A 26,760-nucleotide genomic window follows, 5' to 3' on the forward strand; every position below is an offset into this window, starting at 1 on the left:
TTTCCAAATGGATGAGTTTAAGAACTAAGTAATACCTAGCTAAATTTCCATTGATAGTAAATACTAGAGTTTAACTAAATAGAAGAGGAAATTCATGAAGATTTCTGATCATTAACACTAACATATAGTTACTGCTGTCACTAACGATGCACAGTTAACTGGATCCCAGAGACAGCAGAGAGCATAAATGCTGAACTTGAAAACTTCCTGTTATTACCAGGGTGATTCTTAAATTGCGTCTTGATTTCATCACCCATTGTCCCTCTGTCACAAGTTCTATGAAAGTCTCTACGGACATAACACAGGTTTTAAAACACTCTCTGAGGTGACATCAGTGCACACGTCTGTCTGTATGTGTGTGTGCGTAGCGCTGGCTTAATTAGTATTCGTTACTGCAGATGAAGAGTCACGATAAGTATCTGGACTGCAGAATCAGAAGCCTTAGCACTGGAAGGCTGCTAGCCGTCATGTCAGCCTCACGACCCTGAAGCTGCAGGTGTTCCGTGATGTGATTGAGAACACGTATCAGGACAACTAAAAACTAAGCACAAGCGGATGCCCCATTAATTCCATAACCAGTGCTTTTATACACAATGCCATCTCTCATATGATGTTAAGGGTCTTGGGGAGTTCATGTGATCAGCAGTAGCACCACCGCTGGGGCTGCATCCAACTCCGTTTGAGTTTTTATGATGTGATTTGAACATTTCGATGGATTTAGAAATGAATAACTACGTCAAATCAGAGGAAAAATACACAAAAGTTATTAAAGAAAAATTCAAATTGGAAAGGGATAAGTAAAGAATGTTGATTACAGAAGGGCATGTACCAGAGGCTGGAAACCTACCCGGAACCCAGCACTATTATTAGGCGGCTCTTACTTTGCTGTAACGGCTGAGACCAGGACTAGGTGTAAAGACTACACTACGAACTCTGGAGCCAAAATACACATCAAAATCCAAAAAGAGGTGGCAACCAGCTTGGGTATCGTCACCAAAACGATCCACAAAACTTACAGTTGGGAAGAACAAGTTTCAGTAAGTGCGTCACAATATTTTGTGAGAGTGACATGAGCTATGGCGACGCACAATGAGAGGTGTCAGCGGTATGACCGAGGCTCTGGTTCCCTCCACCTGGTACAGGGGAGAATGAAAGGCCTCTTTGCAAAGAGCACACAAAGATGCTTCTATCAGCAAGGAAGCATGAAGAAGAGCATTTCACAGCAGACAGAATTAAGGACGAGAAAAAAAAACGAAATGTGCTAGAGTACTCTAGAAAGAATCACCGTCACCCTCCTTCACGACACCCCACCCCCACTGCCTAAGTTACTTTCCAGCCTGCTCTCCTGGACTCCCTAGGACATGGTCCGCACTGCACTGCTTCTTTGCCTGTCTCCTGTTTGGGGGGTGAATCCCGGGCATGCGAGAGGACGCCCTGCAGGAAAGCAGCACGCAGGGCGCCCTCCCCTCGGGGGCTGGCTGCTGCCTGACTGCGACGTGGTGACGAGGCTCCCGCAGGGCCTGCAGCACTGAGTCTCCTTCTGGGCGGTGAGAAGCTAGCGGCGCTGCTCTGCGGGCACCGCCGTGCGCGCTGGACGACAGCTGTTTCCCTTCTGACTGTCCCTTTCCCCCGTTCTTCTGGTAAGCTCTCTGCCTCCTCTCAGTTCACACCGAAGATCAAGACGAAGTGTGTCAGGCTGTTACGTCGGACAAGGGGCGGGAGCGTGTGAACCACATGACAAGACTGAGGACGTCTACTTCCCCTGCGCTACTGACAACGTGCCCGATATTTTAATTGTGCAGAGGGAGCTCGTGATTAGTGAAGGAACTGTCTGCTAAATCCCTCTTTCAGTCTCATTCGTAAGCTAGCCTTTCTGTCTGTGCAAATCCAAAGCAGCTATCCCTCTAGCCTGAAAACACAGTGATTAGAACCGCATCTGACATGCTTCCGTCAAGCACATTCCAACCTCACCACGGCCCTGAATGTCTGAGGCTCATGTTTGAAATGAAGGAGTCCTGAAATGTACGCCCTGTAGTTAATCTCCCGTTGATGGTAACTGCTGGAGCTCCACTGATCACAGCAGGGAATTTAGGACGACAGTGTACCGTGTAGTACCACCACACAGGTGCTGTAACCATTCAAGACTCAGACTTAAAGAAACTCTAGAGAAGATAAACAAACCAGAAAGATACTTGCAGTATCCTTGTTCTTACCGAGATGACTCTTGGATTGCGTCTTGACTTCACCCTTTCGTAGACCTTTCCCGACAGCACCTGGGAAGCGCTCTGTATCGGTCTCTACAGAAATAAACAATTTCAAAACACTTTGCAAGGTAAATACTGACTTGTTGCGTGAGGTTGTGTGTGTGCAATGCTCCTTTAATCAGCATTATTTCATTACACAAGAAGAGTTCTAATGAAATGTCTGACCTGCAGAATCAAAAGGCTTTAGAGCAGAAAGAGCCAGTAAGCCATCATACAAGCTTCATCGCACTGAGGCTCAGAGACGTGTTGAGAGGCGACCAAGGCCACGGATCCAGGCAATGACACGCTGGTCCGTAACTCATGCCTCATAATTTCCTTAACTAGGACTTTTCTCATAAAATACAACGTCTTGTGCACATCTGTCATCCTAGGAGAGTTTACCTCAATAAACATTAAGATACATTCACGTGTGTACATTAAAAACACATTCCTATGGTAAGGATATACCTGTGAAGCGGACATAACATTTCTTCCCAGGTCGAGTTACGAAGTATGGGCGTCAGACTCACAGAATGTTGCTGTGAGGCAGAGATTCTTGTCACATCCAGGAATATTTTAATGTCTTTTTTTAAAAAAGGATTGTTAAGTCAAGTCGGCACCGTGATGGAAAAGAACAAGTAACCTGCGGACAGAGGCAGGCGCGCTCTCGAGCGCTCTCAGCGGAAGGCCTTCTGCCCGCGGAGGAGGCCGCGGGTCGCCTGCGGGAGCCGCGTGGCCGCGCAGCCCTTTCCGCTTGGGTCTGTACGTGCTTCTTCCTTTCTGCTGGATTCAGACACTACTCTCTAGGTCCAATGTCAGGAAAAGAAATTGGAATGTAGGTAAAAGATTTCATATTGCAAAAGGAAGTCATTAGAATTGGTGACTCTGGGTCAAGAGTCACCTATTGGGTTAAGTTTTGTGGGCCACATTTGGTTGTAGCACAGCAAGTAATTCGAACTGGAACCTGTCGTATCCAGATAGTATAGACCAGAAGTCTTGTTTTGGAGAAGGGGTTGCCCACCAGCATGCCCAGCATGCGTTACCAGGGCAGCACAACTCTATCACCACTGCAGTCTAAGCAAAAGACTGAAACCAAAGGCACGCTGGACTGGGCAGGACAGGTTCTCAGCAATCCAGTTGGCAGCATTTGTAAAGTAACGTGTGCTACAGCGACACGTGACTGGGGACACGAGCAGGCACGCTTCAGCCCTCCGACCCTTCTGCAACACACACAATTAGAGGAACTGACTCGTCTGAGTCGAGGAAGCAGAGGGCCCTCAAATAAGCAGGGAGGCGCCGAGGGCAGCCCTCGTGGGCGGGAACGGTGAGCGCAGGAGCGGGAACGGTGCGCACAGGAGAGACCGCGTCTACTAGAGCCACAGTTGCCTCCTTCACAGTATGTTGCTTTAAAAATTTTTTTAAATTCTGTATTTTTTAATTGAAGTTCATTAGTGTCATATTTTTAGATTCCACATATGAGTGATATCATGTGGTAGTTTTCTTTTTCTGTCTGACTTACTTCGCTTAGTAATGATGATCTCCAGGCCCATCCATGTCGCTGCAAATAGCATTATTTTATTCTTTCTTATGGCTGAGTAGTGTTCCATTACATATATACATATATACATATACACGTATACATACACACACCTATCTCACAACTTCTTTATCCAGGCATCTGACGATGGACATTTAGGTTGTTTCCATGTCTTGGCTATTGTAAATAGTGCAGCTGTGAACACTGGGGTGCATGTGTCTTCTTGAATTGTGTAACAATCATCATAGCCGATTTTAGAATCAACTTCATACTTATACCGATTAAATTCCAGGGAGATGGAGAAACATGATTCCCATGTAGTTTTGTTCCCTTATCCCCATTTTTGTGCTAACTTATGTTACACCTAAAAAATTAAAAACAGTGTTAAAATTATTCCTATAATCATTTCTTTATGAAACTTCATAACTTTTAAAGTAGCTGAGAAAGGTAGAATGAGTGTAGGGTATTTTTACAGTGTCTGTGAAACCAGCATTCTTATTTACAATCTGCGGTCTTTCAGTTGGTTCCTGTGGATTCAAGTTACCGTCTGGTGTCTTTCTCTAACCTGAGTTCATCCTTGTTCACATCAATCCTCTTCTTTGTGCTGCTCTTGTGAAGTGTACGTCCATACGTTAGCGGCCCAACCACACGTTTATATCTCTTGTGTTATTACAATCGTCTTTAAATCAACTGAGAGAAAGAAAGAGACAATTAAGCATTTATACAGTCTTTTGTAATTTTGGAGTTATTCTAAGCTGTGTTTTTGGTTGTGTTGTTTGGTTTTTTATTTCTTTCTTGTGAATTCAATTTACTGTGTGAGATCACTTTCAGTGGCAAGAAGTTCCTTTGGCATTTCTTGTAAAGCAGAGCTGTTAGCAATGAACTGTTTGAATTTTTATTTGGTTGGGAATCTCTTTAATCTCACTGTCAGCTTTGAAAGACATTTGCCTGCCGTCAATTCCTTGGCTGACAGATTATCCTTTCATTGTTTCAACGTTCCATCTGCTGCCTCCTGGACCCGTAATCTCTGTCCCTAACGAAGGTTCCTGGGGGCCCGTTTAACAACCTCAGCTGGTTTTCTCCTGTCGCTCTCAAGATTTTTCCTTTGCCCTTGTGTTTTACCAGCTTTACGTTTTCACTCTCACGGGTCTGGCTGTGGTTTCTCTGTGCTCATTCTACTTACATTTCACTGAGCTTGAATGTGTGGATTCATAGTTTTCACTGATTAGTTTTCATACTTCTCGGCTGTCTTTTCGAACATTTTTACTGCCCCTTTCTCGCTCTGTTTCCTGTCATTCCCAGTACCTCACGTTCGTTGTTTTCTTCTCTTGAACCCTTTGGCAGTATTTTCAGAGTTTACATTTGGTTCTTTGACATTACGTTTTATTTCTTGTTGATACTGTCTATTTGACAAAATACTTTCATATCTTTCTTTTCTTCTTTAGGTGTTGTTTCCTTTAATTCTCTGAACACGTTTATAATAACTGTGAGGCAGTCACTGTCCGCTGGGTGCCACATCCAGGATTCTCACAAGCACACTCTGTTTCCTGCTTCTTCCTACGCTTGGGTCACAATTTACTATTTCTTTGCATGTCTAGTTTTTTTCTCTTTTGCTAATAACTGGGTGTTTCAGACAATATATCATCTCTGGATTCTGTTTCCGTTCCCCTTTCTGGGGCTGGTTGGCTGGCTGGTTGGTTGGGGTTTTTCAGAGCTCTCCCACTAGCACCTCTCTCGCCTGATGTGTGCAGCCCCAGTGCTGTCCCTCAGAGGCATGTCCCTTGGCTGCACACAGCTGCCTTCTGAGGTTCATGCTTTAACAGGCTCTGAACATCCATTTCCCTTTTTTCTCTCTTAAGGTGTTTTCTTTTTTTTTTTTTAACATTTTTTATTGATTTATAATCATTTTACAATGTTGTGTCAAATTCCAGTGTTCAGCACAATTTTTCAGTCATTCATGGACATATACACACTCATTGTCACATTTTTTTCTCTGTGAGTTATCATAACATTTTGTGTATATTTCCCTGTGCTATACAGTGTAATCTTGTTTATCTATTCTACAGTTTTGAAATCCCAGTGTTTTCTTCTTTCAACATCACAGAAAACAGCACAGAAAAGTGTGTCTAACTCTGTTACTCCAGGCCTAATAAAGAGGGAATTGATAACCAATGAAGCAACCATCTGTCATATTCTTCCTCCCACATTCCTCAGCTAGCCCTCCTGCATTTGCAAATTCAGGAGACATGTCTAGGCTGAAAATACAAAGTGAATAGAATATAGTTGGGTATATTTGTACCAAGCATATTCTAAGGTTATTAAAGATTGTTTTTTATGGATTATATCCTAAACGAATGAGTTCTAAAAATAATAATATGTAGCAAGTTTTACATTGATATTTAATACCACAATTCAACTAATTAAAGGAGGGAATGCATGAAAACTTTTGCCCATATAAGAAACCATCAATGTTGTTACTAATGATCCGTATTTAATTAAACTCCAGAGGAGATAAGTAAACCTAAAATCTCAGATCTGTAAAATTCTTGTTCTTACCAGGGAGATGCATTGATTGTACCTTGAACTCTCCGTTCATTACATTTCTTTGAATTTTTTCTGCCAACCGTTCTACCTTAGTCCCTGTAGGAAGGAACAAATTTCAAAACACTTTGCATGGTAACCATTTACATACTAATATGTGTGCTTGCACATTTGTGGGGGACTAATTTAATCAGCATTTTTTATTGTGGAAGATGACTTATGTTGAACCGTCTGGTTTACAGAATCACAAAACCTTACGTTGGAAAAGATTAAGCAATTATACTAGCCATGTTACACTGAAGTTTAGAGATTTTCAGTAACAGACCAAAACCAAATACCCAAGGAATGACAAAACTGCATAATTCCTTGCTAGTGTTTTTTTTTCTATAGACTGCTATCTCTTATGCAAACTGAAATCATCCCAGAGAATTTCCAGGTTTACATTAAAAGTACATTTATTCTGTAGGGATCCTGATAAGGCAGAACTTAGTATTTTTTCCTAACAGGACAAGATGCAAACCAATCTTCTTAGTCACAGAAACTTAGCTTGAGCCAGAAATTCTCTTACTTAACCCAGGAGAATTTTAATACCATTTAGGCTATGTAACTGTAAATCACGGAGGCATCACTGGGTTGGGAGAAGGTGCCTCTGAGGTTCCTCCAGCATGCAGACCTTACGTCTTGCCTAGCAGAGGAAATGGTGAAATTTGTTCCAGAGCCAAGACTCTGACTGGATCCATTTCCATTTGAGTTCTTCTGTGATTTGAACTTTTGGCAAATAATTAACAACTATTAACTAAGTTCAATGACATGTAGAACTCCTGGGATTGACTAAGAAGGTATTCATACTGAGAAGGGATGACCAGGACTGGGACTGAGAGGGGACGTCCTGGGTGTGCACACGTGCACACGAAGCCACAATCTCTACTGCAGCTGCCATACCGTCAGTGGGCTACAATTTTAATTATACAGGGAAATGCGTAATTAATGAAATAACTATCTGTTAAATTCCTCTTTCACTCTCATCCACAAGGTTGCAGTTCTGCTTCTGCAAATACAAGACAGCTTCCCTTCCCTGGCCTGAAAAGCAGAGTGAGCACGGTAATATCTGACACGCTTCCGTCAAGCACGTTCTAAGCTCACTGTGTCACTGAATAATCATGGACCATTTTTGATTGAATCAATTCTGAAATTAGCACTCAGCAGCTAGTGCTCCAGTGGTCGTCACTGCTAGAGCTCCCGTGACTACGGGAGGGAATTTGTGAAGACTTGTTACCCTGCAGTAACAGCAGACAGGTGCTGCAGCCGTTGACAAGCCAGACTGCAGCTAACTCCAGAGTAGGTACGTAAGAAACAGGCTTCAAACATTCTTGTTCTTACCAAGATGACTCTTGGACCATGTCTTGATTTCAGTCTTCACAATACCTCTTCCAATAATATCTGGGAAGGATTCTGTATTAGTCTCTATAGAAATAAACAGTTGTAAAACACTTTTGTAAGATCAATAGTAAAATGTGTATTTTGTGTGTGTGTAATGTACCCTTTAATTAGACCTTTTTATTATAGAGAAGAGTTAAAATGAAATGTCTGGAGTGCAGAATCATAAGACCTTAGAATCGGAAGGGACATGAGCAATCATACAAGGTTCATTATGCTGAGGCTCAGAAACGTTCAGTGAGGTGACCAAGGCCATGTAATCAGGTAACGACAAAATGGGCCATACACTGACGCCTTGTAATTCCTTACTCAGGGCTTTCTGTATAAAATCCAAAGGCTTTGGTAAATTTAAGTCTCCTAGAGAGTTCTCATAAACATAACTCTCATGTATACAATAAAAACACACGCACATGGTAAGGACGTGCCCTGTGAGGCAGGACGGGACACTTCCCCTTTCTGTATTTCATCTGTGCTCTCCTTTCAGCTCCTTTCCTCCTAGCAATTTTTATTGCTCAAATTTTATTTAGAGCATTTACTTATGTATTTCCCACTAATAATGTAATGAAGTTAATTTTGTTCTTGAGACATTTTATTTTCTTAAATTTTATTTTCTTTTGAAGTGTACTTGACTTACGATGCTGGTTTCAGGTGTACAGCAAAATTACTCAGTTCTACATATTTATACATGTATTTTTTCTTTTCAGATTCTTTTCCATTGTAGGTTATTACAAGAAACTGAATATACTTCGCTGTGCTGTACAGTAGACCCTTGCTGTTTATTTTATATACAGTAGTGTGTGTCTGTTAATCCTCTCAAGAAGACATTTTAAATTGAATGGATGTAAATGGGAACACTTTACTGCTGTCACTAAGGCTCTTATTCACAGCTGAAAAGCAACTAAATCAGAAACTGAGAGAACCTAGACGACAATACGCTGACAATTAAAGACACAGGAAAACGGCTCATCACACAGACCAAGTCTGTCAGAGTGAAACACAGAGAAGGTTTCATTATTACATCACCAGCTTTTCCCCAGTTAAAAGTAAGTATTTTTATTTGATTCACTTTTTAACAATACTTTTTAAGGAACAAAAGTGAGTATCTGAGAGTTCAGCTACTTTCAAATTCTAGCTTTCAAGATCAATTCTTCAAAACTACAGAATTTCTTGCATCAAAGAGAAATGCATCTAACAGTATGATAATCCAGGACTAAGGCAGTGTCTGTGAGTTATAAAACTCAGCTAGAGAACGCCACGAGTTCTCTAAAACCATGAGATGAAAGGCCTCTTTGCAAAGAGCACACAAAGATGCTTCTATCAGCAAGGAAGCATGAAGAAGAGCATTTCACAGCAGACAGAATTAAGGACGAGAAAAAAAAAAGAAATGTGCTAGAGTAATCTAGAAAGAATCACCGTCACCCTCCTTCACGACACCCCACCCCCACTGCCTAAGTTACTTTCCAGCCTGCTCTCCTGGACTCCCTAGGACATGGTCCGCACTGCACTGCTTCTTTGCCTGTCTCCTGTTTGGGGGGTGAATCCCGGGCATGCGAGAGGACGCCCTGCAGGAAAGCAGCACGCAGGGCGCCCTCCCCTCGGGGGCTGGCTGCTGCCTGACTGCGACGTGGTGACGAGGCTCCCGCAGGGCCTGCAGCACTGAGTCTCCTTCTGGGCGGTGAGAAGCTAGCGGCGCTGCTCTGCGGGCACCGCCGTGCGCGCTGGACGACAGCTGTTTCCCTTCTGACTGTCCCTTTCCCCCGTTCTTCTGGTAAGCTCTCTGCCTCCTCTCAGTTCACACCGAAGATCAAGACGAAGTGTGTCAGGCTGTTACGTCGGACAAGGGGCGGGAGCGTGTGAACCACATGACAAGACTGAGGACGTCTACTTCCCCTGCGCTACTGACAACGTGCCCGATATTTTAATTGTGCAGAGGGAGCTCGTGATTAGTGAAGGAACTGTCTGCTAAATCCCTCTTTCAGTCTCATTCGTAAGCTAGCCTTTCTGTCTGTGCAAATCCAAAGCAGCTATCCCTCTAGCCTGAAAACACAGTGATTAGAACCGCATCTGACATGCTTCCGTCAAGCACATTCCAACCTCACCACGGCCCTGAATGTCTGAGGCTCACTGTTTGAAATGAAGGAGTCCTGAAATGTACGCCCTGTAGTTAATCTCCCAGTTGATGGTAACTGCTGGAGCTCCACTGATCACAGCAGGGAATTTAGGACGACAGTGTACCGTGTAGTACCACCACACAGGTGCTGTAACCATTCAAGACTCAGACTTAAAGAAACTCTAGAGAAGATAAACAAACCAGAAAGATACTTGCAGTATCCTTGTTCTTACCGAGATGACTCTTGGATTGCAGTCTTGACTTCACCCTTTCGTAGACCTTTCCCGACAGCACCTGGGAAGCGCTCTGTATCGGTCTCTACAGAAATAAACAATTTCAAAACACTTTGCAAGGTAAATACTGACTTGTTGCGTGAGGTTGTGTGTGTGCAATGCTCCTTTAATCAGCATTATTTCATTACACAAGAAGAGTTCTAATGAAATGTCTGACCTGCAGAATCAAAAGGCTTTAGAACAGAAAGAGCCAGTAAGCCATCATACAAGCTTCATCGCACTGAGGCTCAGAGATGTGTCGAGAGGCGACCAAGGCCACGGATCCAGGCAATGACACGCTGGTCCGTAACTCATGCCTCATAATTTCCTTAACTAGGACTTTTCTCATAAAATACAACGTCTTGTGCACATCTGTCATCCTAGGAGAGTTTACCTCAATAAACATTAAGATACATTCACGTGTGTACATTAAAAACACATTCCTATGGTAAGGATATACCTGTGAAGCGGACATAACATTTCTTCCCAGGTCGAGTTACGAAGTATGGGCGTCAGACTCACAGAATGTTGCTGTGAGGCAGAGATTCTTGTCACATCCAGGAATACTTTAATGTCTTTTTTCAAAAAAGGATTGTTAAGTCAAGTCGGCACCGTGATGGAAAAGAACAAGTAACCTGCGGACAGAGGCAGGCGCGCTCTCGAGCGCTCTCAGCGGAAGGCCTTCTGCCCGCGGAGGAGGCCGCGGGTCGCCTGCGGGAGCCGCGTGGCCGCGCAGCCCTTTCCGCTTGGGTCTGTACGTGCTTCTTCCTTTCTGCTGGATTCAGACACTACTCTCTAGGTCCAATGTCAGGAAAAGAAATTGGAATGTAGGTAAAAGATTTCATATTGCAAAAGGAGTCATTAGAATTGGTGACTCTGGGTCAAGAGTCACCTATTGGGTTAAGTTTTGTGGGCCACATTTGGTTGTAGCACAGCAAGTAATTCGAACTGGAACCTGTCGTATCCAGATAGTATAGACCAGAAGTCTTGTTTTGGAGAAGGGGTTGCCCACCAGCATGCCCAGCATGCGTTACCAGGGCAGCACAACTCTATCACCACTGCAGTCTAAGCAAAAGACTGAAACCAAAGGCACGCTGGACTGGGCAGGACAGGTTCTCAGCAATCCAGTTGGCAGCATTTGTAAAGTGACGTGTGCTACAGCGACACGTGACTGGGGACACGAGCAGGCACGCTTCAGCCCTCCGACCCTTCTGCAACACACACAATTAGAGGAACTGACTCGTCTGAGTCGAGGAAGCAGAGGGCCCTCAAATAAGCAGGGAGGCGCCGAGGGCAGCCCTCGTGGGCGGGAACGGTGAGCGCAGGAGAGACCGAGTCTACTAGGAGCCACAGTTTTACTCCTTCACAGTATCTTCCCATTGCTCTTAAGTTTTTAAAAAAATCCTATCCTGCTTGGAGTTCCCTGCACTTTTTTTAAAAACATGTTACATAGTATATACAATTTTCCCTTTTAAAATGTCTATTCTATGAAATGATGCCATTCACAGCAGCATGGATGGACCTAGAGATCATTAAGTGAAGTAGCTCACAGACAAATGACATATGATATCACTTACATGTGGAATCTAAGAAAAAAACGATACAAATCTTATTCACAAACCAAAACAGACTCATGAACATAGAAAACAAACTATGGGTACCACAGGGGGAAGCGCAGGGGAGGGATAAAATTAGGAGTTTGGGATTAACAGATACACACTACTATGGATAAAACAGACAACAGGGACCGACTGTAGCACAGGGAACTATATTGAATTTCTTGTAACAACAGATGAAAATCTGAAAAAAATATATATGTATGTGTATGTAAAAAGGTCAGATTTTCAAGTCTTATTAAATTGTTTGGTTTCCTGCTTTAAAAATGCTTACTAATATATTCACGGAACTGTGTAACAATCACCACAGTCAATTTTAGAATCTGCTTCAGATTTATACCACACAGAGTAAATTCTAGGTAGATTTAGAAATGTTACCTTCATATTCTACATTTATAGTTCTCTTTATAACTTCTTTTGTTACCCTATTTTTATATTTGTAATGTGTAAGCATAAATTCGCTTATCACAATTGCTTTTTTAATTATTTACATAACTTCACGTCCTTAAGAGAAACTGAGAGAAGACAGTGCATGCATGTGCAGTGTTTATATAATACCCGTCTTGTGTGTGACGTCTGGCTCCCGTCTCTGCCATTATTCAGAACCACACCGTCTGACCTCTGCCGTCCTCGCTGTGCCCTGCACTTTGAGCTGCTGATTCTTCCTTCTGACGGTGTAAACGTACTGAACTCTCCACCGGCTGCTAAACTTTCAGTTACTGTACTTTCAACTCCTGGATTACCATGTGGTCCCTTCTAGGTGACATATTTCTCTTTCTAAGTGGTGTATACTCCCTATTTGGTGAAACACTGTCATCATACCTTCGCTTCCTGCTTAATAATGTTACATTTACTTCTTTGAACATATTCATAATAACTGTTTTTCAGTTGTTCTTTAAGTCCAAAGCCTTGCATGCTCGTGCGCAGTTTCTGCTATGTGCCTTCTTCCCTGTTGTACATCACATTTTACTGTTTCTTTGCATGACCCATAACCAGATGCTGAAAACTGGGTATTTTAGATTCATAATACAGCCTCTCACCATACTGACTTCATCCTCTTTCAGGGCATACTATTACTGTTTTCTTGTTTGTATTTTTAGTTATTTGGCTGAAATATTTTACTGAAATCATTTCCCTCTGCAGTTTGAAGCCACGAGAATTGCTCTCCAAGGGAAGAAGCCTCGGATATGCAGTCCCCTCTGGACTTCGGTGGCTTTAGCAGTGCTGTCTGTCTCCTTCCGTCAGGTCTCTGCTGTCTGCCTCTGGGTGTCACACCAGAAGCCCGAGGGCAGTGTGTCTATCACTTACAGGAGTCGAGGCCGCAGCGTAATCTCTGAACTACCCAACACAACTAACGGGCTCTACTCTACTACCGAGGAGACACAATAAATGTGCCTGATCTTCCCAATAGATGGAGATGGAGAGCACTGGTAACCAAGGAATTAACCATCTGTTCACTCCTCTTGTCACTGTCACATTCATTCACCAGGGCCTTTCTCCTTTGGCCACTGCAAGCAACTTTCTATCTCAGCCGGAAGTAGAGAGCAGAACGAAACTGAACATACTCACATCAAGTATATTCTGAGGTCCCTGTAACATTAATTTTATAACTTAATTTCTAAACAGATGATTTCTAAAACTCATAATACCTAGCTAATTTTTAAATGTCTAATAAATACCACAGTACAACCAATTATCAGAATATTCACAAAGATTGTACCTATATAACAACAACACATGGGTACTCCTGTCATTAAAAATTCATACTTAATTAAACTCCAAAGAAGGTAAATGAACCACAGAGATTAGACTTGCATAACTCTTGTTCTTACCAGGGAGGCTCTTTGGTTCTATCTTCACTTCCCCCGCTAAGAGGCGTCTTCCAACAGTATCTTTCAAACGTTCTAGGTCAGTTTCTACAGAAATAAACAAATATCAAAACACTTTATAAAGTGATCCTAACGTGATTGTGCATGTGCACGCGCGCGCATGTGCATGTGTGTGTGTGTGTGTGTGTGTAGCAAGATGTTCGTTAGCCATCTCACTAACGAGTGGGCAGCACGATGCGACGTTTGGGCTGCAGAGTCACCAAGCCTGAGAACTGGAAGGGCTGAGCCTTGTTAAGCTTCCAAACCACTGACGCTTTGAGACGCTGATGATTTGACAGAGACTGTGTATCCAGACAATGACAAACTTGCTGTATAACCTTACAGCTTATAATTCTTTATCCTGAAGGGTTTATGATAATAAAGTAACTTTTAAGTTTCCATTAGAGTCATAATCATACTGTAGGGGTACATATCCACTGATGCGGAACGTAAAATTTTTTTCTCACAAGTTATGTTGCAAACCATGGTCTGCACTGTCACCATGGAGAAGAAATTCTTGGACTCATCCAGGAATATTTTAATGCCCTTCTGTTACTTAATTGTAAACAAAGTGGGCATCAGTGATGGAAAACAGTAACAGGATGTTTTGCAGACTGAGAGAAGAGTGCTCTCCCAGGTCCCTGAGGCTTGAAGACCCTGTAGCTTGGGAGGAGGAAATGGTTACATCTGTACAAGTACCAGGACTGAGATTGGGCCTCCTTCCATTTGAGTTTTTAATGTGATTTTAAATTTTTGCTTGATTTGAAAACTGCAACTAGGTCCAATTACAGGAAAAATACATGCACGTTATTAAAGGAGAGTTTATACTAAAAAAGAAATAATTAGGAACGATCAACTACTGGGTCTGAAAGTTGTGGTGAATTTGGTTCTAGCAGAGCTAGTACCTGAAGTTAGAAACCTGTCACCATCAAGACACCAGATGGAAGTCTGTCCTGGGAAAGTGGCTGGGTCAGGCGGACGAGAGGCTGTGCAGCCTGCACCAAGCGGCTACTGCTACAGCGCCGCCAAGAGAACGAACAGAGGGGCTCAGAGGAGGCAGAGCACGTTTTCAACAATCAAGTAACGGCACACTGTGAAAGGAGTAAAGATCCACAGCAAAATAAAGCTGGGGAATGTTAGCAGATAAACTTTAGCTTCTCTGGTTCTTTAGTGGGGAGGACTTGTTCATCTGAAGTAAGGAAGCAAAGAATCCTCAAGTAAGCAAGAGGCAATGACACAAGGTCAGGTCAGGTACTAGGAATTAAAACGTATGTGCTGGAAATTTTTATAATTTATAATAGCTTTTAAATTTATATTCTAGTAAAAGTCACAGTTTTCTCCGTATCCTCCCATTTCTCAGATTTTTTTAGCCTATTCTTGTTGGTGTTCACTGAGCCAGTTTTTTTTTTCCTTTTTCTTTTCATTTTTCAGTTTTATTAGGTAGGATTATTACTGTTTGCACATACACAATATATTGCATGTAAATACATATACACAATATACTGCATATATTTTTAAATTTACATATATGTACTGTTCACTGTTTCTAAGAACATTTAGAGCTTTAGCTTTTTAATCTCACATAGTTATCAGAGGAAAAAAGCCAACCACAAAATAAGAATTATTTAAAAAAGACACACACACCGTGCTATTAACAGCAACATTATTCACAACCGCGAAGACATGGAAGTGTCCCAAGTGCACACCGACAGACGGACGGACAAGGAAGGTGCAGCACATACATGCAGTGGAGCACAGCGCACCCCTGAGGAAGGATGTTTTGCCTTTTGCAGCCCTTCATTCACTCTTTTTTTCACTTCAAAACCAGAATTTTATAACTGGCATAAACATTTCCATTGCATAAAAAACAACAAAACACATAGAAATAAACTTAACCGAGGAGGGTACCTATACTTGGAAAACTGTAAAACACTGACGAAGGAAACTGAAGATGATACAAAGAATGGAAAGATATCTTGTGCTCTTGGATTGGAAGCATCAACATTATCAAAATGGCTGTACTACCCAAAACACTTCACAGATCCAATGCAGCCTCTCTCAAAATACTCACGACATTTTTCACAAAACTAAAACAATTCCAAAATTAATATGGAACCATAAAAGACCCTGCACTGCCAAAGCAATCTTTTGTAAGTCTTTTTTTTTTTTCCTCTTCTTTTTGTTCTCTTTTCTTACGGTCTGATGCCTAGAGAAGGTCCTTTAACATGTGTTGCAAAGCTGGTTTGGTGGTGCTGAAATCTTTCAGCTTTTGTTTATCTGTGAAGCTTTTGATTTCTCCATCAAGTCTGAATGAGAGTCTTGCTGGACACACAGGTAGTTTTTAAAAACTATATGACAAATCATACAATGTGCCCATTTAAATTGTTCATTTTAATGCTTTAAAAAATATATTCAAAGTTCTATAACCATCACAATTTTAGAAGAGACTAGACAATGTTCTGACCACAAAAAAGAAATAGTTATATGACATGATGGAGGTGTTAGCTAAAACTAGGGCAGTAATCATGTTGCAATATACAAATGTATCAAATCGACATGTAAATTTTAAATATACAATGCTCTATGTCAATTTTTTCTCAATTGAAAGAAGAATTTACTTCAGACTTGTAATTAAATTCCAGTAATTCCAGTGAGGTACAGAAATGCTACCTTTATATAGTATTAGTCTTTCTTCCCCATTTTTGCACTATTGTTATACATATTATAAATATAATAACCTATCATATAATTATTACAATTGTTAAAATTTTGTTCAATTATTGTTTAACTGTTTATTTCCTTATGTACATGTATGTATACTGTCCTTTGTAATTACAGAATTACTTGTACCCAGCCTTTTTTTTAGGGGATTCAAATGTTGACGGACATTTAGGCTGCATGCCTTGGCTACTGTAAACAGTGCTGCTGTGAACACTGCGGTGCATGTAGCTTTTCAAATTAGAGTTTCCTCTAGATACCTGCCCAGGAGTGGGATTTGCTGGATCATGTGGTAACTCTATTTTCAGTTTTTTGAAGAATCTCCATACCGTTCTCCACAGTGGCTGCACCAAACTGCATTCCCACCAGCAGTGTAGGAGGGTTCCCTTTTCTCCACAGCCTCTCCAGCATTTATTGTTTGTGGACTTTTGAATGATGGCCATTCTGACTGGTGTGAGGAGATACCTCATGAGCACATGAGAAATTCTTTTAAAGACACACGTTAAGTGATACATAGATTGGTTAGTTAGAATGAAATTATTATAGTTGTCCCTCAGTTATCTGCAGGGGATTGGCTCCAGGACCCCCTGTGGATACCAAAATCCACAGATGCTCGAGTTCCTTACATGAAATGGCTGAGTATCTTCATAACCTATGCTCATCCTTCCGTACACTTTAAATCCTCTCTAGATGACTGTAATACCTAATACCACGTACATGCTACACAAGTTGTTGTAAATACAAAGTAAATGCCATGTAAACAGTTGCCAGTGCATGGAAAATTCAAGTTTTGCTTTTTGGAAATTTCTGAAAAATTTTTTTCCTGAATATTTTTGATCTGTGGACGACTGAACCTGCAGATGCGAAACCAAGGGGCACAGAGGACCAAATGTATTCAACTGCTCCACGTTTGAGTCTTCTGTTTTCTTTTGTAACTGCGCTACACAGCTGAGCTGCTTTAACTCCCGGCATCGGCTCCACTGTGCCCAAACGCAAACCTCTACTCACCTACCACTTTGTTTAAACCTAATTGAAATATTAGGTCACTAACTGATGGATTCATTTCTGGAAGATTTCCTGCTGTATCTGGAAGATTTTCTGCTGTATCTGGAAGGTTTTCTGCTGTATCTGGAAGATTTTCTGCTGTATCTGGAAGTTCTGAAGCTGCTTTATTTTTAACTGTAATAATAAAAGATTACCAGATTAGTTGATTTAAAACTAACATTTTGTTGGGGTAAAATTATAGTACATAAAATTAATTAGAGATATGTTACCTTACAATTACTTAATCCTGTTTAATTAATAACTTAATATACTGCTTATTCAATTAAATACAAACAGGTCTAATAATTTTTAAAAGCTTAATAGCTACTAGAGGCCAGCCATGATAACGAGCATTTTTCACATATTATCTCATTTAATCCTCACAAGAATTCTAGGAAGTAGGTATTTTTATTCTCATTGAACAGATGGGGGAAGTAGAGTTTAGAGAGATTATGCATACTTTCAAAGGTCACACAGTGCTGTTAAGTGCAGGAGCTTGAAATGAATTTTGTTCTTTTAGACTCCAAAACTTATTCTCCAGCAAGCGAACTCAAATGTCCTCTGGGACTGGGCATGTGACGTGAGTGCACCGTAACCTGACGCGCAGTAGCACGAGCGGCAGATGCAAGGCGAGGGCACAGGCACACCGCACTTTACTGCACGTCACAGATACTGCTCTTTGCAAACTGAAGGTGTGTGGCAACCATGCACGGAGCAAGTCCATCAGTGCCATTTTTCTTTGTTTTTTATTTGAAGTATAGTCAGTTCACCATGTTGTCAAATTTCTGGTGCACAGCATAAGGTTTCAGTCACATGTGTTACACACATACATTCCTTTTCATATTATTGTTCACCACAGGTTACTATACTTGTTGTTTGTTTAGTTTACATATAATAGTATCTGTGAATCTCAAACTCCCAATTTATCCCTTCCCACCCCCTTCCCCCTTGGTAACCATGAGTTTTCTATGTCTGGGAGTCTCTTTCTGTTTTGTAAATGAGTTCATTTGTGTCAAGGTTTTAGATTCCACATATAAGTAACATCATATGGTATTTTTCTTTCTCTTTCTGGTTTACTTCACTTAGAATGACAATCTCCAAGTTCCATCCATGTTGCTGCAAATGGCATCATTCTATTCTTTCTTATGGCTGAGTAGTACTCCATTGTATAAATATACCACAGCTCCTGTATCCAGTCATCTGCCGATGGACATTTCGGTTGTCTGCATGTTTTGGCTATTGTGTATAGTGCTGCTGCAAACACTGGGGTGCACGTATCTTTTAAAATGAGAGCTTCCTCCAGATGTATGCCTAGGAGTGGGATTGCTGAATCACATGGTAAGTCTATTCCTAGTCTTTTGAGGAACCTCCACACTGTTTTCCACAGTGGCTGCACCAAACTGCATTCCCACCAGCAGTGCAGGAGGGCTCCCTTTCCTCCACAGCATCTCCAGCATTTGTCATTTGTGGACTTTTCAATGATGGCCATTCTGACTGGTGTGAGGTGATACTTCAATTGCAGTTTTGATTTGCATTTCTCTGATAATTAGCAATATTGACCATTTTTTCATGTGCCTGTTGGCCATTTATACGCCTTCACTCGAGAAATGCTTATATAGGTCTTCTGCCAATTTTTGGATTGGGTTGTTTGTTTTTTAGTTATTAGGGTATATGAGCTGTTTATATATTATTATTATATATATTAATATTAATAATAATAATAATTAATATTAATAATATATTAATATTAATATTAATAATAATAGATATTATATATTATTATTTGCAAATACTTTCTCCTATTCCGTAGGTTACCTTCCTGTTTTGTTTCTATTTATCTTTTCTGTGCAAAAGCTTATAAGTAAAAACCACAGCTTGGCCTCCCACTTTGGGAGGTATGCAGGCCCTGCGGAGTGTTTCCTCCCATCACTGTGAGCAATAAACTCAGCCTTGCCTTATCAAAAACAACAACAAAAAAGGACGAGTGATAAGTGTTGGCGAGGACATGGAGAAAAGGGAACCCTTGTGTGCTTCTGGTGGGAATGTAAATTAGTACTGCCAGCGAGAAACACATGGCGGTTTCTCAAAAAATTAAAAATGAAACTGCCACACGATTCAGCACTCCCACTTCTGGATATGTATCTGAAGGAAACTAAGTCAGAATCTTGGAGAGAGATCTGCACTCCCACATTCGTTATAGCATTAATCACAATAGCCAAGATACGGGAACAATCTAGGTGCCTTTCAACAGACGGTGGATGAAAGAAACATGGTGTGTATATATATATATAGAAGGGAATATTATCCAACCATATAGATAAGGAAATCTTGCCATTTGTGACAACATGATGGACCTCGACGATACTATGCTCAGTGAAATGTTTGACAGAGAAAGACAAGTACTGTATGACCTCACTTTTATGTGGAACCTAGAAAGTCCCAAACGCACAGAAACACACCGAGTAGACTGCTGTTTGCCAGGGACCCAAGGATGGGGAAAATGGGGAAATTAAAGGGTCCTAAACTTCTAGTTATAAGAGTAAGAGATACAGTATGGTGACTGTAGTCAACAATGTTGTACTATACTTCAAAGTTTCCTAGAGAATAGAACTTAAAAGTTTTACTCCAAAAAAAAAAAATTATGTGAGGTGACAGACATGTTTATCTTTCTGTGGAATTCATTTTGCAATGTAAGTGTGTATCAAATCATCACATGGTAAACCTTAAACTTACATAATGTTATATGTCAATTATATCTCAACAAAGCTGGAGAAAATTTTTAAAGAATGTGTGCATCTTTTTATGTACCTGCTGGCCATTTGTATGTTTTCTTTGGGAAATGTCTGTTTAGATCATCTGCCCATTTTTCAATTGGATTTTTAGAGATTTTACTATTGAGTTGTGTAAGTTCTTTACATTTTGGATATTGATATCTTACCCAATATGTAATTTGCACATATTTTCTCCTTTACTGTAGGGCGCCTCTTCATTTTGTGGGTTGTTCCTTTCGCTGTGCAGAAGTATTTTGGTTTGATGTTGTCCTACTTGTTTTTGCTTTTGTAGTCATATCCCCCCCCAAAAAAACCTCACTGCCAGGACCCCACTGTCAAGGGGCTTTTCCTCTATGTTTTCTTCTAGAAAATTTATGGTTTTTGGTCATATGTTGCATATTTTAATCCATTTCAAGTTGACTTTTGTGTCATGTATAGGCTGAGGGATCAATTTCATTCTTTCGCAGGTAGATACCCAATTTTCCCAGCACATTAATTTAAGAGACTACCTTTCCCCACTGGGTATTCTTGGCTCCCTTGTGAAGTATTAGTTTACCTTATATGCCCAGGTTTACTTCTGGACTCTCGACTCTGTTCCATTCATCACTGTGTCTGTTTTTATGCCAGCACCACACAGTCATGATGGCAGCATCTTCGCAGGATGCAGTCTGCAATCAGGAGGTGCTATGTCTCCAGGTCTGCTCTTCTTTCTCGGGATGCTTTGGCTGTTTGGGGTCTTTCAGTTCCACACAAAATATAGAATAGCATTTCAATTTCTGTTGAAATGCTGCTGGAATTTTGATAGAGACTGCATTATATCTATCAATGTTTTGGGAGGTATGCACTTTTTAACAATATTTAATTCTTCTACCCCACAAACACAGGATATTGTTCCATTTACTTGTGACCCAAACCATTTTTTTTTCATCAAAATCTTACAGTTTCTAGTATACAGATTTTCACCACCTTGGCTAAATTTATTCCTAAGTAATTTATTGTTTTGATGCTATTTTAAATGAGATTTTTCTCTTTTCCAGGTAGTTTTTTCTTTCATTCTTTGCTAGTGTACAGAAACACAACTCATTTTTCTATATTGATCTGTATCCTGAAACTTCACTGAAAACTCTTTTTTCTTCTGAAAGGTCTTGGTGGTGTCTCGGGGGCCTCCCACACACACCACCACGCCATCTGCAAACAGCTACTTCTGCCTCTTCCTTTCTGACCCGGATGCCTCTTCTCTCTTTCCTGTGGCTCACTGCTTTCAGCTAGGACTTCCATTATTTTGCTGACTAGGAGTGGAGAGAGTGGGCACCTGGTCTCATTTCTAACATCAGGTGAAAACCTTTCAGCTTTTCACAGTTGACTATATTACTAGCTGTGGGTTTGTCATATATGGCCCTTAGGATGTTGACTATGATTCTCCTGTACCACTTTGTTGGGTTTTGATCATGAATAAATGCTGGTTTTCGTCAAATGCTTTTTTTTCTGCATCTCTTGGGATGATCATATGATTTTCGTCCTTCATTTTGTTAATGTAGTGATCAAGCACATTTACTGGCTTGTAAATGTTAGACCATCCTTGCATTCTGAATGATTCCCACTTGATTACAGTGTATAATCTTATACTATTGAATTTACTTTGATAGCATTTTATTGAGGATTTTGGTATTTATGGTCACCATGGATACTGGACTGTCATTTTCTTTTTTATTGAAGTATAGTTGATTTAATATGTTGTTCGTTTCAGGTGTACAGAAAAGTAATTCAGATATTTCTTTCACAGTTTCATGATTCAATCTTTATAGGTTTTACGTTTCTAGGAATTGATCCATTTTTTCTGGGTTATCCAGTGTACTGATGTTCATATAGTCTATTATGATCTTCTGTATTTCTGTGACGTTCAGCTGTAATTTGGGGGAAACGTGGTCTCATGCATGCGGTCTTTGAGCTCCTACTTGCCCACGTAAGAACAAGCCTGGGGCTGGGAACACTTTTTACCAAGAGATAAAGAACACACACAGACTCTGTCAAACTGATCACCTTGTGTGGGGGAAATCTTTCCTTGTTTCACACTCAGTGAGTGTGCGTGCTCTCGTTCACGTGCGGAGATTCTGGGTCTTGTGGAATCTGCCCCACTGTCTTCTCTGTCTCCCGTGGGGCAGGAGGAGGGCTCTTCCTCTGTGGCACAGGAGGAGCGTGCATAGGCAAGTCGCCTTCCACTGGCCCCGGGGAGAGCCCTGCTAACCGTGGGGACCGACAGTACTGAGGCTCACCTTGCTCTGGCTCTTCTCATGTAAGCAGAAATTGTTTCACCCAGTGTTCGACTGTATTGTGTTTTCATTAGCAATTCTGATACCAAGAGGAAATGGGCAAAAGTGCTCAGAGTCCTCCCCTGAACTTAGTAACCAATGAACAGCACCTGCTCCCTTGGTGCGCAGTATTCTACTGGTCAGTATTGTTTCCTCTTTCAGTTATAAATTTGAGTCCTTTTGTTTGTTTGTTTTTTGTTAGTCTACCTAAAGGATTTCCAATGTTGTTTATCTTTTCAAATAATCAACTCTTTGTTTCACTGATATTTTTCTATTATCTTTCTAGTCTCTACTTCATTTATTTTTGCTTTAGTCTATTATTTTCTTCCTACTGCTAACTTGGGGGTTATTCTTCCTTCTCTAATTCCTTTACGTATACTTAGGCTATTGACATGAGAGCTTCCTTTTATCTTAGTGTAGGATTTATTGCTGTAAATTTCCCTCTTAGAACCACTTTGCTGTATCTCATCAGCACATTATTTTTCATTTTCATTTGTCTCAAGATGCATTCTGATTTCCTTTTTGGTTTCTTCTTTGACAGACTGGCTGTTCAGGAGTCTGCTGTTTAATTCCATGTATCTGTAACATTTTCCATTTTCTCCCTGTTATTGATTTCTAGTTTCACAGCATTCTTGTTAAAGGTGCGTGACATAATTCCAATCCTCTTAATTTTGTTGATTTTCTTTGTAGTCCTGTATATGATCTATTGTGGAAAATTTTCTGTGTGAGCTTGAGAATAAGAATGTGTATTCACGTCAGGTTGGATGGAATGTTACGATGTCTTTTAGGAACCTCTGGTCTATAATGTTATTCAGGTCTATTGTGTTTTAATTTTGTCTAGATGATCTATAATGTTGGAAGTGGGGCACTGAACAACCCTACTATTATTGTATTGCTGTGTATTTCTCCCTTCAGTTATGCTAATATTTGCTTTACTGAGATGTTCTAATGTTCTCAACACTGGAGCATCTAAATAATCATACATATCTTATTCAACAAAAGGATATAATTATGTGTGTATATGTATAGATATACACACAAAATTGTATCTTCTTGTTGAACTGACCCCTTTATCACTATATAGTGACCTCCTTTGTCTCTTTGGACCAATTTTGACTGAAACTCTGTTTTATGTGATACAAGTACAGCCACTCCTGCTCTCTTCTGGTTGTCGTTTACATGGAATATCTTGTTCTGTCCCTTCACTTTGGGCCTATAAATTTCCTTAAAGCTAAAGCAGGTCTCTTGGAGGTAGCCTACTGTTGGATTTTTCTTTTTAATCCATTCACCCATTCACTGTTTCTGAGTAATTACTGATAGGTAAGATCTTGTTATTTTCGTTTTGTTAATGTTTCTTTTAGTTCCTTTGTTCCTTTCTTCCTCTCTTGCTGTCTTCTGCGGTGATTTATTTTTTGTAGTGATATGCTTTCATTCCTTTCTCCTTACACATGTTTTTACCACAAATATTTTCTTTGTGGTTGCCATGAGGCTCACATACTACATGTTACAGACATAGTCTATTGTAAGCTGGTAACAACTTACTTCAATCACATACAGAAACTTTACATTTTTCTTCACCTCCCACATTTTATGCTACTGATGTCACACTTCATATCTTTTTACATTGTGCATCCAATAACAAATCATTGTAGCCACAGTTATTTAAAATTTTTTTTAACTTTTATACTAGAGGTGAAAATAGGTTCCTTGGTTTACTTTAGCTCTGCATTTTAATTTCATTTACTGTGGGACACTTTTTGTTCCATGTTTCCGCCAAACGAAAAAACTGTTAAAGCACTTTCTAACCTTCCAAGATGCAACATTAAATGCAGAATTTCTTCTTATTGGGTCTATATAAAAAAATTGATGTGATCAAACTTTATGTTCCTTCACCATTATATTACACCCTTAGTATCAATTCCTACACATATTTCCAAGATTTCTAACTGTTATCAATTGGAAAAAAGAATACAGTTCTTTTGGAGTGCAGCATGCCTCCTCATAGATCACACCTTGTACTTCATGTTCAGAGGTCTGCTGAAACTTGAGCCTAGTTACAGGTCGAGAAGCAAAGAGGAGAGATGGGATGAGTCTTGAGGAAAATCAGGAGTGTCTTGCATGGTGACCACCTCAAAGGAGGCGATTACAGTTTCCTCAGTCAAAGCTTAATCTCATCATACAAAGGTGGGAAGCCTTCTTGTAAGGACAAGGAAGACTCAGCAGGATTCAAGTGTCAGTGTCCCTGGCTTCATCGCTATCTTCCCATGTATCACCACTCCACTTTTCAAGATCCCACTCCTTTCCAATCAAAGTTCTCATCTTAATAGCAGAAACTCTGTAAGGTTGGAATTCAGTGTGTTTTATAATTCAGCCACTTTCAAGAAGACACTAGATTTGGTTTTCAGCAATCTCAGCCCTGCAGCTGCAGGAGATGCGAGTTCCTTTCGCAGTAGACATAGAAGCTTTCCAGTCATTTATGTGGTGCTTGAGCTGGGAATGTGACTCCCACCTGAGCTCGCCGTTTACTTTCCCCCATCTTGTCCAGCACAATCAGGAGCAACCAGTCAACCTCATTATATTCATTAGTTTGACAAAAATGTTCTAAAGTATCAAAGAGATGGTCACCCAGAAGCCTACATCGTAATTATTTGATTATGAGAAGTCAATGGTGATTTTTGGTAGATTTCTCTTGCAACATCAAACCATGAACCATCAGTGTTCTCTTTACTGCTGGAAATAGTCATCTGTGCATTTAAAACTAATCAGATTAGAAAACTAACTTAAAAAACCCAGAACCAATTTGGAAAATTCATCCTTGAGATTCTCTTCCAAAATCTGTACCAGGTTGGGCTCTCCAGAGGAGAAAGAGAAAGAGATTTTAAGGAATTGGCTCATCAATTGTGGGGGTTGACAAGTCCAAAATCTATACGGCTGGATTGCAGGCTGGAAATTCTGGCAGGAATCAATGTTTCAGTCTTAAGTCTAAGGCAGTATGGAGGCAGAATTCCTTCCTCTCTAGAAGACTTCAGTTTTTTTTCTCTTAAGGTCTTTAACTGAGGAAACATGCCCACTCACATTATGAAGGGTAATCGGCAATAAAACCAAATGAACAAGAACTACAATTATCAACAGTGATGTTGAACCAAAAAAGCAAGTTGCCTAAGAAGACGTACAGCACAACTATAAACAACCAACAGCACAAACCCTTTACAGACGAAAGCACCCCTGATGCAAGTGTAAAGAAATGCACTGCAACGACAAACACCACACTCAGAACAGCAGGAAGCAGTGATGTGCGAAGAATAGAGGGAGGACTTAAAATACGAAAGACACGTTATATTTGTTAAGCTGGAAACAGACACACCAGTGTTCATTACATTAATTCTTATACCTTTCCATATTTGAAAATAAAAGTAACGGAATCTAAAACACCTGGGTTTTATTTGGTTCATAAGATGCTCAAAGATAGATTAAATTGTCTATTATACTAAGTTAAAAATCCAAATAAAAATTTTCTAGTCCTTCTGATAATCTCCATTTTTCCTCAAATCCATTTTTGAAGCAAATAGAAAAAAATAGATAAATAAATTTATTTAAAATATACACCAAAAAATATACCAATATCAAGAATTACAATAGAAAATACAGAGCAATATCAAAAGCAAGATCCAGTAAAGAATGAATGCTCCTTTTCCCTTCTTGAAACCAGATTACAGTATCAAGAACAGGTGTACTGAATAACAACAAATACGTTTTAGCAGATAATGATACTTGACAAGAACTGAAATGTGAATGCTGGCTAAATGTCTTACCTTTAAAAATGAAGTAACCATAATAGCTCTATAAGATTCCATGAAAAATATTTCCTAAACTTGTTCTCTATGAAACAATATTCCAAAAAATGAGAAAGGTAGAGTTTCTTCCTCAATAAATTTAAGAAATATACTATAAGAATTAGAATAATAAAGACCATGAGAAGTAGTGAGGGGTGCTAATAGCATTAAAGCATTTACAAGTTCCGCAAAAATCCAAGTTTTGGTAAAGTGTGTTCTAAAACATTTAACTTCAGGAAAATATTCACCTAAGAACATAAAGTAGCTGTACACTTAAATGTATTTTTAAATTGTCAAGTGTTTTATGACAACTATGTTTAAATGTCAATATCATACATACCTCCCAGTCTTTCCAAGAGGTAAACTCCACTTGTTTGAATTTGATCCTTGTATCCTGCAGCTGATTCTACATCGTTAAGTGTAAAAGTCTCATCTGAGAGTTCATCCACATCTTCATCAAT

General features: G+C 40.2%; 1 protein-coding gene across 1 annotated transcript in view; it reads right to left on the minus strand.

Moving 5' to 3' along the window:
* Nucleotides 1-26,760, minus strand: part of CCDC7 (coiled-coil domain containing 7) — a 193,243-nt gene that overhangs the window by 10,120 nt on the left and 156,363 nt on the right. The window contains exons 27-32 of the mRNA XM_032474099.1: nucleotides 26,640-26,750; nucleotides 17,351-17,521; nucleotides 13,589-13,672; nucleotides 7,702-7,785; nucleotides 6,337-6,420; nucleotides 2,214-2,297 (exon numbers count right to left, since the gene is read on the minus strand). Coding sequence (XP_032329990.1) covers nucleotides 2,214-2,297; nucleotides 6,337-6,420; nucleotides 7,702-7,785; nucleotides 13,589-13,672; nucleotides 17,351-17,521; nucleotides 26,640-26,750 — 618 coding nt within the window. The remainder of the gene's footprint in view (nucleotides 1-2,213; nucleotides 2,298-6,336; nucleotides 6,421-7,701; nucleotides 7,786-13,588; nucleotides 13,673-17,350; nucleotides 17,522-26,639; nucleotides 26,751-26,760) is intronic.

This window comes from Camelus ferus, chromosome 35, assembly GCF_009834535.1.
Source record: "Camelus ferus isolate YT-003-E chromosome 35, BCGSAC_Cfer_1.0, whole genome shotgun sequence".
In the NCBI taxonomy this organism is placed as follows: Eukaryota; Metazoa; Chordata; class Mammalia; order Artiodactyla; family Camelidae; genus Camelus; species Camelus ferus.